This window comes from Camelina sativa, chromosome 4 (genome assembly GCF_000633955.1).
Source record: "Camelina sativa cultivar DH55 chromosome 4, Cs, whole genome shotgun sequence".
Taxonomy (NCBI): Eukaryota; Viridiplantae; Streptophyta; class Magnoliopsida; order Brassicales; family Brassicaceae; genus Camelina; species Camelina sativa.
This window is the reverse complement of record NC_025688.1, coordinates 22,927,313-22,936,911: the sequence shown is the minus strand read 5'-3', so window position 1 is coordinate 22,936,911 and position 9,599 is coordinate 22,927,313. Positions and strand designations below refer to the sequence as shown.

At 38.8% G+C, this 9,599-nt stretch overlaps 5 protein-coding genes across 5 annotated transcripts; 4 read left to right on the top strand and 1 right to left on the bottom strand.

Moving 5' to 3' along the window:
- LOC104781946 (zinc finger CCCH domain-containing protein 28-like) lies at positions 1,244-2,794 on the top strand. The gene is made up of 2 exons (XM_010506746.2): positions 1,244-1,993; positions 2,410-2,794. The coding sequence occupies exons 1-2, from the start codon at positions 1,444-1,446 to the stop codon at positions 2,652-2,654; spliced, it is 795 nt and encodes a 264-aa protein (XP_010505048.1). The 5' UTR covers positions 1,244-1,443; the 3' UTR covers positions 2,655-2,794.
- LOC104781944 (RING-H2 finger protein ATL28-like) lies at positions 3,016-3,959 on the top strand. Its single transcript, XM_010506744.1, has one exon. The coding sequence runs from the start codon at positions 3,191-3,193 to the stop codon at positions 3,941-3,943; it is 753 nt and encodes a 250-aa protein (XP_010505046.1). The 5' UTR covers positions 3,016-3,190; the 3' UTR covers positions 3,944-3,959.
- Positions 3,931-5,488, bottom strand: LOC104781945 (28 kDa ribonucleoprotein, chloroplastic). Its single transcript, XM_010506745.1, has 4 exons — positions 5,089-5,488; positions 4,905-5,003; positions 4,362-4,664; positions 3,931-4,258 (listed from the first exon to the last, which is right to left on the bottom strand). Exons 1-4 carry the CDS (start codon positions 5,470-5,472, stop codon positions 4,073-4,075), a joined length of 972 nt encoding a protein of 323 aa, XP_010505047.1. The 5' UTR covers positions 5,473-5,488; the 3' UTR covers positions 3,931-4,072.
- Positions 6,067-8,614, top strand: LOC104781943 (ribose-phosphate pyrophosphokinase 1, chloroplastic-like). The gene is made up of 7 exons (XM_010506742.2): positions 6,067-6,384; positions 6,789-7,211; positions 7,326-7,469; positions 7,591-7,758; positions 7,845-7,914; positions 8,032-8,113; positions 8,201-8,614. The coding sequence occupies exons 1-7, from the start codon at positions 6,238-6,240 to the stop codon at positions 8,379-8,381; spliced, it is 1,215 nt and encodes a 404-aa protein (XP_010505044.1). The 5' UTR covers positions 6,067-6,237; the 3' UTR covers positions 8,382-8,614.
- Positions 8,643-9,432, top strand: LOC104781942 (ribose-phosphate pyrophosphokinase 1, chloroplastic-like). Its single transcript, XM_010506741.2, has 3 exons — positions 8,643-8,713; positions 8,831-8,912; positions 9,001-9,432. The coding sequence occupies exons 1-3, from the start codon at positions 8,647-8,649 to the stop codon at positions 9,179-9,181; spliced, it is 330 nt and encodes a 109-aa protein (XP_010505043.1). The 5' UTR covers positions 8,643-8,646; the 3' UTR covers positions 9,182-9,432.

Sequence of the window (9,599 nt, the reverse complement as noted above, 5' to 3'; positions counted from 1 at the left end):
TTTGTTGCATGTTCAAACATCACCATAGTTTAGGGTTTAGACTTTAGATGGTATATAGATTCAATGTCTATGTTTTGAGTTCAAGTTGTATTGTCTAAGGTTCAAGGTGTAGGATTTAGGGGTTAAGGTTAAAAGTTTAGGTTTAGGTATGTGGATGATGTGTCTATATTTTTAATTCATGGTTTAGGATTTAGGGTTCAAGGTGTATGGTTTAGGGTTTAGGATTTAAGATTTAGGGTATAAGGTTTACGTTTTTGGGCTTATATGGATTTAGTGTCTATGTGGTGTTAGGATTTAATATTTAGGGTATAAGGTTAACTTTTTTTTGTTTGTCAACAACTAAAGTTACTAAACTTAAAATTTAGTATGTTTATCACCAACTAAAGTTACTAAACTTAAAATTTAGTAATGAAAATGAAAAATAAATGTTAAAGAAAAAAAATATTAGAAAAGAAAGAGAAAAGTTAGAGAGAGAGATGAGAAGAAAAAAAAATAGAAAGAGAAGGTTAGTTTAGTTAGAGGGTGTAAGTTGTAATTTGACATAAGAAAAGTATAGGGATAGTAGAAAGTGGGTGTAAGTGTCAATACTTTAGGAGAAAGTGGATATGTGTGTCATTTTCCCTTGTATTTATAGTTGTAAAGTAAAAGATCTATCTTTTTAGGGTTTCTAGTAAAGAGGTGTATTGTCGCCGGGATTTTTTTTCCCTGCAGAAGCCATTAATTTTTAGATTAACGTCGATCTACAATCTAAGCCCATTAATTATATCAAATTTGTAGAATTTATAGTATAAAACAGAACCATAGTTGTAAAAAGTTGTTTTCCAAGAAATTTAGGGATTAAATTAGCAAATTCTAGTTTTGCAAATAATCTTTTATGCAATTAGATTTTTTCTGTCGATTTTTTTATTTATTTTTAATACCAAAAATAGGTAAATTTATATTTAGAGGCAAACTATTTCAACATAAGGGGTAATTTCATTAATGGTAAAATGTGAGATAGATTTCGGCAAACTATACATATATATACATGTCTACGATTTTTAGTCAATTCAGCTTTACTTAATTAAACAACCAATCCAAGTGAATACTGTAAGAAATAGCCTAATCCACCAATATTTATTTGGTTTTCGCTTTCAGAACATTCTTTGTGTTAATGACCATTAATTTAATCTAATCACCTTTTTGAACCTTGTATTAAAATGATTAACTTAAGTAATGGATTTTGAGTGGGATCACTCTTTTACTTTCTACTTCCCTCTTCTCCAATCTCCACTCTTTTGTACTTCCATCTCTTGCTCCCATTTCTTTTGGAGTTCTTGTTCGATCCATTTCACATAATTTCCTCGGCTTGTGTCCTCTTCATTTTTTCTTGTCAAGAAATCGAATATTCTACATTTTTGTGCTCCTGGGTTAAATAAATTAGGGTTTTAGGGTTCCGACGTGATGAGTCACCGTCGAGCTTCCGGCAGCGATGTAGTTCACGTGAGAACCACCAACGACCTTCCGCCGGAGAATAAGTTTCCGAATTCCGCTAGCGACAGTTCCGTCTGGGCCACTGAGGATGATTACAACCGTGTCAGGGCAATGCCAACGCACCCCGACGACGCTCAGTCTCCGAGCAAGAAGACACGAGCTTCCTCCTCCGAGATCGGGAAATCGTTCTTCAAGACGAAGCTCTGCTTCAAATTCCGCACCGGAACTTGCCCTTACGCCGCCAGCTCTTGCCACTTTGCTCACAGCTCGGAAGAGCTCCGTCGTCCACCGCCGCCGCCTAATCGGCAGGAGACTGCTGCGACGGAAGCTTCGAGGAACAGAGAGAGCTTTGCGATTAGTTTAGGCCCTCGTGGTTATGGTGGTGCTGCTAGTGATGGTGGTGGCAATGTTGCTCAGACTTTGAAGCCTCCAAATTGGAAGACAAGGATTTGCAATAAGTGGGAGATTACTGGGTATTGTCCTTTTGGTACTAACTGCCATTTTGCTCATGGAGCTTCAGGTAAAAGTTTTGGCCTTTTTCATCTATCAGTAACCCCAATGTGCTTCAAAATGTTGGTATAGAATAATAGAAATGGGTTTTAATCAGTGTTGCTTGATGGATTGTGTGATCAGAGTGTCACCACAGGGTAATGGATGCTGAATTGACTGAGAGACAATGCTTGAACACTAGAACTGGCTTTGTTAGCTTTGAATGATTGATGAAAATTTTGCTTGAACACTCTAAATGGACTTAGTGTAAATCGAGTAGGACGGTTGAAATGTTTCAGTGTGGTTTATGTCAATCAGTTTATGTCAATCAGTTTCTGATTGGAATAGCTTCTCGATCTGCTTGTTAACATAATTGGCAATGGAAATGCAGAAAGTTTCAATAGTAGCTAGCTAAAAGTTTGAGTCTTTATGATATTTTTTTTGCAGAGTTGCACAATTTTGGTGGAGGCCTTGTTGAAGGGGAAGGTAAGATCGGAACATCCACCACTCCGGCCACAAAGCAGACGGGACAAGCAAACACAGTGGCTCACCTTGTTTCTCCTGGAGTCCTGTCCCAACGGGCATCTAGTGCTGTTATGCAGAAACCAAACGGGGTCAGAACTCAACGGAAATGGAAAGGACCGGATAAGATCAGTCGGGTTTATGGTGATTGGATCGATGATATTGAATAATGTTGACCAAGGGATTAGCCTTTTTAGAGTTGTAACTATGTTGACATATTAGCATCCTCTCTTTTGTTGTTGTAGATTGCGACTGAACAAAGACAACAACTCGTTCTTCTCTTTCTTGTGGAATCATCTTATTCTCTTTCTATGCCAATTCTTAATCTGAACTTGTAGCAGATCAAACCGAACTTTAATCATGTTTCGTACTTGTAAACCGGATCATTATTGGTAACTTTTTTTTTTCTCTATTTCCTATTCCATCGGTCAATATTTTTGTTTTAGAAACAGTTTTTTCGTTTTGACTATGTATTGTTTTTAAGACAATGATTTTTGTTTTTTTTAACTGTCGCAGAAGACTCGCTCAAAATGCTAAGCAAAGACACTTCTGTCTCTCAGACATAGCCACTTCTTTCTCCTCATTTCTCTCTATTAAATTGAGCTATATGTCTTCTCTCGTAAGGAGTTCTTAGAACAAACCTTTCTTATTTCCCAAGCAATCTACAAAACTGGTAGAGAAGCTGGGGGATTTCTCCAACCTTCAAATGTCGGCAACAACATTAATACCAGATGCTGATGTTTTCCCTAGCGTTTCCATGCCCGTCACCGTAATTTTGACTGGCGTGCTTCTCTTTGTAATTTTCGCCGGTTTCTTCTCTCTTTTCTTCTGGCAGTTTCTCCTGATTCGTTTATTTTCAACTTGGAACCTTCATCGAACACCTTACGCTGACTTAATCCATGTGGCCACTCCGCCTGAAAAGACCGGCCTAGACCCATTTATCGTCCGATCATTTCCCGAGTTCCGATATTCATCTGCAACAATGAAAAATCACGGGACAGAATGCGCTATCTGCTTGTCAGAGTTTTCAGATGACGATACAGTTAGGCTCATAACGGTTTGTCGTCATCCCTTTCATTCAAACTGCATTGATCTTTGGTTTGAGTTACACAAGACTTGTCCTGTTTGCCGCTGTGAGCTAGACCCTGGCCTTGTTGGATCTGGAAGCCATGAATCTTTGCACAACACAATCACAATTACTATTGAGGATATAAACCATGAAGAAGAAAGTCTTCCTACCACTGGTTCAAGCAAAAGGATAGTGGAAGCATCGGCTTGGCGATTCTCGAGGTCACATTCCACCGGACATTTCATGGTTAAGACGACAGATGTCAATGTGAAGATGAAAAGAAGGCATTACCAAACAGGAAGCTGTGTCTCATTCGACGAACTTACTCGGTATAATGAAGCAGAATGGCTTGGTGATTCATCATCATACATTAGCAGGATTGAAGTCTAGTTTACTGATAAATTCTGTTACATCTTCATTTTTGTGTTCTTTGTAGTAGCAGTAGATATTTCAAAATTGTAATAAGATCTCTAGTCAGGTTTTCATGCTCTTATCGGATAACCGAGAAAATAATAAGAGTCACTCCACCGGTTTTTCTTCAGAAGTGTTGTTGTTGTCTTCTGCAGTGTCTCCATCTTCAGAAGTGTTGTCTTCTACAGTGTCACTATCTTCAGAAGTGTTGTTGTCTTCTACAGTGTCACCACCTTCAGATTCACTGGCCGTTCTCAAGCTAAACTTCAGAATGATAGGTCTGCCCATTATCTCCTACAGAAAAACCAAATTGTGATGAAACCCTTTACATGCTCAAGAGCTAAAGAAGCAAATAGCAGATTGGAAATATATAATGAAAAGTGAGAAGTTTATAAACCTTCCCATCGAGTTTGGTGATTGCATCCTCAGCTTCTTCTCTAGTAACAAAAGAGACAAAGCCATAGCCGGAAGATCTTCCTTCAGGGTCAGCGAAAACAACCCGAGCTGAGACCGGGTTGAAATCTGCAGCAGTGAAAAGCTCACGGAGATGGGTTGACCTTGCTTTCCAAGCGAGATTAGATATGTAGAGTTTGTGACGGGTCTCTCCAGCGGGAGGAGAAGGAAGAGCATTTGGTGGTTTTGGAGTAGGCTTCTTGAACCTTCTAGCAAAGTTTACTCTTATGATCCTCCCTGAGACTTCCTAAAAAACAAACAACATAGAAGCTTGTTAACAATTCAACATAATATCTGCTAAGTAGTTACAATAACTTCTCGTTTCTCTCTATGTTACTGAATTGTTCACCTAAAAGGCTTTGAAATTAACCAAACCACACTCAATGACTTAAAACTAAAGGATTCCGAAACTAAGAACACAGGTCATGAGAGAATGACAATGAAATTAACTCTGATGATAGAAGAATGTAAAAGGTTTTAAGCTTACGAAAGCATCGAACTTATCAACAGCAGCTTGAGCTTCTTCTCCAGATGCCATTGTTACAAAAGCAAACCCTCGGTTCTTCCCATCTTTTTGCCTTATGATCTGTGAAATTTTTCTTAAAATTGAGGTTAAACAAATTCATAATAACACAAAATAATTCAAAATTTTTAGAGAAAGAAGAAAAGACCTCGACATTGTTGACAGTCCCGCATTGTCGAAAGAGGTCGGAGATGTCATGAACACTCATAGACCAAGGAAGATTGAATACAAAAAGCTTCCTTTTTAGATTTGACTTCTGGGTTTCTTCATTCTTCTCCTCCTGCGACGTTTCTTCCTCCGCCGACGTTTCTTTCTCCGCGACGGAACATAGTACGGAGACGAGCCGCCGCGTGTTATTATCGCCGCCGGAACTTAGAGGGAAATTGAGAGATAATATGGGAGAAAGATTACTGGGAATCCGAAGACTAAAGGAGGTAGGTTTAGTCCGTTGAGGAAAGAGATAAGGTTTAGAGGAAGAAGAAGAAGGTGAAGGGAGTGAGAGGACGGAGAGAGCAGCTTCCAGAACCGCCATTGTTTTAGATTTGGCGCAAGAGAAATAATGGATTAGATTAGACCGAAACATAAAAGAATTAAAACCGGTTCGGTTTTCTTTGAAAAAATTTCCAATTGTGAACCGAATCTACCCACTCCGGTTCCGAAGGGTTAAAATGGCACGAGGAATTAACCGTTAAATTCTTGGTATACCAATAAATTCCAATCCGACATTTGCAGTCAAAGTGGAAGAACTGAAACTCATGTTTTATCTCTTTCAAAGTCAAAACTCTGACTATTAAAACTAGATTTGATTGGTTTAATTTATAACAAAATGCAAATACAAAAGTTTAAAGTCAAATATTCTCAATAAATAACAGTCTTTTAATACATTTGGTAAATCCAGAAAGTAAAAAAGAGTGATAGAATTTTTGATTTCAAATGTATTGGAAAGTTTATTCCTAAGAAAAGTCCAGCCAGACGTCTCCAATCCATTAATCCGATCCGAATATGATGGTGATGCCTCTTTAAAACGGTGTCGTTTACTAAACAACTTGTACCCACCACCAACCAAACCAAAAAAGGTATTAAACGGAACTGAAAATCCAAATTCGAGAACACACAAACTCGGAGAAGAAGAAGAAGAAGAGAACCATTCCTTCTTCCTTCTTTACTCTCTGACATCTTCAAATCCCTAAACCCTAAACCTTAATTTCTCCGAATTCGTTGTTGGGAGATACTTACTGCTTTGAGTCAGTCAGAGGTGGTTTATGTGAGGTATTGCTCTGACATTATACAAACAAAAATGGCGTCTCTGGGTCTGTCGTTTCCTCCCGCCTCCAAAACGCCGACGTATCTAGCCTCTTCGTCTTCATCTTTCTTCTCTCACTCTTCTCTATCACTCAAGACCTCTCTGTCTCGCTCCCGGAACTCTATCTTCCCTTCTGTTGTTGTAAGCACTAAGCAGTCGTCTTCAATCCCTTATGTTACGTTATTCTTAGAATTGCTGATTCTTCATTTTTCAATTCTGAATCTTTTTTAAGTACTCTCTATTACATTTTCCGGATTTGAGGACCCTTTTGCCCATCTTTGTCTAGTTTTGAAATTTCTGAGGTTTTTAATTTGTGCATAGGGTACAAAGGTTGTCTCTTTTTCTGATTATGTGAATATATAGCTATACAAAAAGGTTGTCTCTTTGTCAGCATGAGCTACAAAGATTGTCTCTTTTTTGATTATGTGAATATAGCTATACAAAGGTTGTCTCTTTCTTCAGCATACATTCGTTTGATGCATACAGTTGTTGTATATGAATCTCTGATTATATCTTCTTGTTGTGGTTGATGTTGTTGTTGCTAGAAATGCGATATGCCAGAGTCATTGAATGTGGGAAACGGGAATCCAAGTATCCCAATTATTAATGAGAGGACACTTCCAAAGTTCTTGGAATCTGCAAGGATGGAGAAATCAGTCAGTAGAACCAATACAAGGCTGAAGTTGTTCTCTGGTACTGCAAACCCTGCCCTTTCTCAGGAAATTGCTTGGTATATGGGATTGGATCTTGGGAAGATTAATATAAAGAGATTTGCTGATGGAGAGATCTACGTTCAGTTACAAGAAAGCGTTAGGGGATGCGACGTGTATTTGGTGCAGCCTACTTGCACTCCCACAAATGAGAACCTCATGGAGCTTTTGATTATGGTAGATGCTTGCCGGAGAGCATCGGCCAAGAAAGTAACAGCTGTGATCCCGTATTTTGGATATGCAAGAGCTGATAGGAAGGTAAAATCTCTTTTTTGTGATTAACTACTTTGACATGAGATGGAGGGTTTGTTGATAACTTGGCTTATTGGTTATCTTTTCTGGATTGAAATTGTATGTTTTTGCTGCTTGCAGACACAAGGGCGTGAATCCATTGCTGCCAAATTGGTTGCAAATCTTATCACCGAAGCTGGTGCAGATCGAGTTCTTGCATGTGATCTTCATTCAGGGCAGTCCATGGGTTATTTTGACATTCCAGTCGACCATATTTACTGCCAGGTACACTTTTAAAGCCATGCTTTTGATACCTACGGCCTCTCATCGTTATGCATTGTGTGTGTGTATGTTCCCTTTTTTAGTATAATACCTATTAACCCTTTTGTGTGTTCAATTTTTGCAGCCTGTGATACTTGATTATCTTGCTAGCAAGTCAATTCCCTCAGAGGATTTGGTAGTGGTTTCTCCTGATGTTGGTGGAGTAGCCAGGGCACGCGCTTTTGCAAAGAAATTATCAGATGCACCACTTGCCATTGTCGATAAAAGGCGTTCTGGACACAATGTTGCTGAGGTATCCCTTTCTTTCAAAGTCTGAGTTTATCTCACCAACACCGCTTGCTTCCCCTCAAGTTCACATTTGTTATACTTTCCTTTCAGGTCATGAACCTAATTGGTGATGTAAAAGGGAAGGTGGCAATAATGGTGGATGATATGATTGATACCGCTGGTTAGTAAAATGGCATGGAGTTGTCATGTTACTGACCCCATCAAGATCACTAAAACCCCTTCCTTCTTTTTCAGGCTGAAACCTCTTAGAACCAATCTTGTTCTGTTTTTATCTCAGGAACCATTGTGAAAGGAGCAGCTTTGTTACACCAGGAGGGTGCTCGGGAGGTCTATGCGTGCTGCACACACGCTGTTTTCAGGTAAACCTCTAAACTACATTTTGTTCTTTTGAACAAGTCCCAAAAACCACTACTTTCTGAAGCAATTTTTTGTTTTGTCTTGGGAAGCCCGCCTGCAATAGAGCGATTATCAGGGGGATTGCTTCAAGAAGTGATAGTGACAAACACATTACCAGTAGCAGAAAAAAATTACTTCCCGCAGTTGACAATTCTATCAGTGGCTAATCTTCTGGGTGAGACCATTTGGCGTGTCCATGATGATAGTTCCGTCAGTAGCATCTTCCTCTGACCACCTCTCTCATTGCCAACCATTTGAACGGTTCTTGGTTTTTGTTAGTCGGGTGAAGGGTCGGTTTAGAAAATTTATCCCGGTTTATGTTCTAACCGGCAAGCTTCACCAAATTTGCTTGCTTTTGTCTTTTTGATAGCTTTTTAGGCTTCTTCTTATTTGCTCCACATCACATTATGGATACACCAATTTGGTCTTGAACCTATTTTTGATTATGGTATTCACAAGCTTAATATATCAAACTTNTATACTTTCCTTTCAGGTCATGAACCTAATTGGTGATGTAAAAGGGAAGGTGGCAATAATGGTGGATGATATGATTGATACCGCTGGTTAGTAAAATGGCATGGAGTTGTCATGTTACTGACCCCATCAAGATCACTAAAACCCCTTCCTTCTTTTTCAGGCTGAAACCTCTTAGAACCAATCTTGTTCTGTTTTTATCTCAGGAACCATTGTGAAAGGAGCAGCTTTGTTACACCAGGAGGGTGCTCGGGAGGTCTATGCGTGCTGCACACACGCTGTTTTCAGGTAAACCTCTAAACTTCATTTTGTTCTTTTGAACAAGTCCCAAAAACCACTACTTTCTGAAGCAATTTTTTTGTTTTGTCTTGGGAAGCCCGCCTGCAATAGAGCGATTATCAGGGGGATTGCTTCAAGAAGTGATAGTGACAAACACATTACCAGTAGCAGAAAAAAATTACTTCCCGCAGTTGACAATTCTATCAGTGGCTAATCTTCTGGGTGAGACCATTTGGCGTGTCCATGATGATAGTTCCGTCAGTAGCATCTTCCTCTGACCACCTCTCTCATTGCCAACCATTTGAACGGTTCTTGGTTTTTGTTAGTCGGGTGAAGGGTCGGTTTAGAAAATTTATCCCGGTTTATGTTCTAACCGGCAAGCTTCACCAAATTTGCTTGCTTTTGTCTTTTTGATAGCTTTTTAGGCTTCTTCTTATTTGCTCCACATCACATTATGGATACACCAATTTGGTCTTGAACCTATTTTTGATTATGGTATTCACAAGCTTAATATATCAAACTTCATTTACCATGGTGCAAATTGGCTCAAAAATCTTGTTTACAATTTGACAAAAGGATATCAAAATTATTAATATTTTATCTAAAGAAACATTAATCGAATTAAAAAAACAAATCAGATAAAATCTATGCATTATATCGTAAAGTCCACGGCCAAGTCCAATAGATAACAAAAAA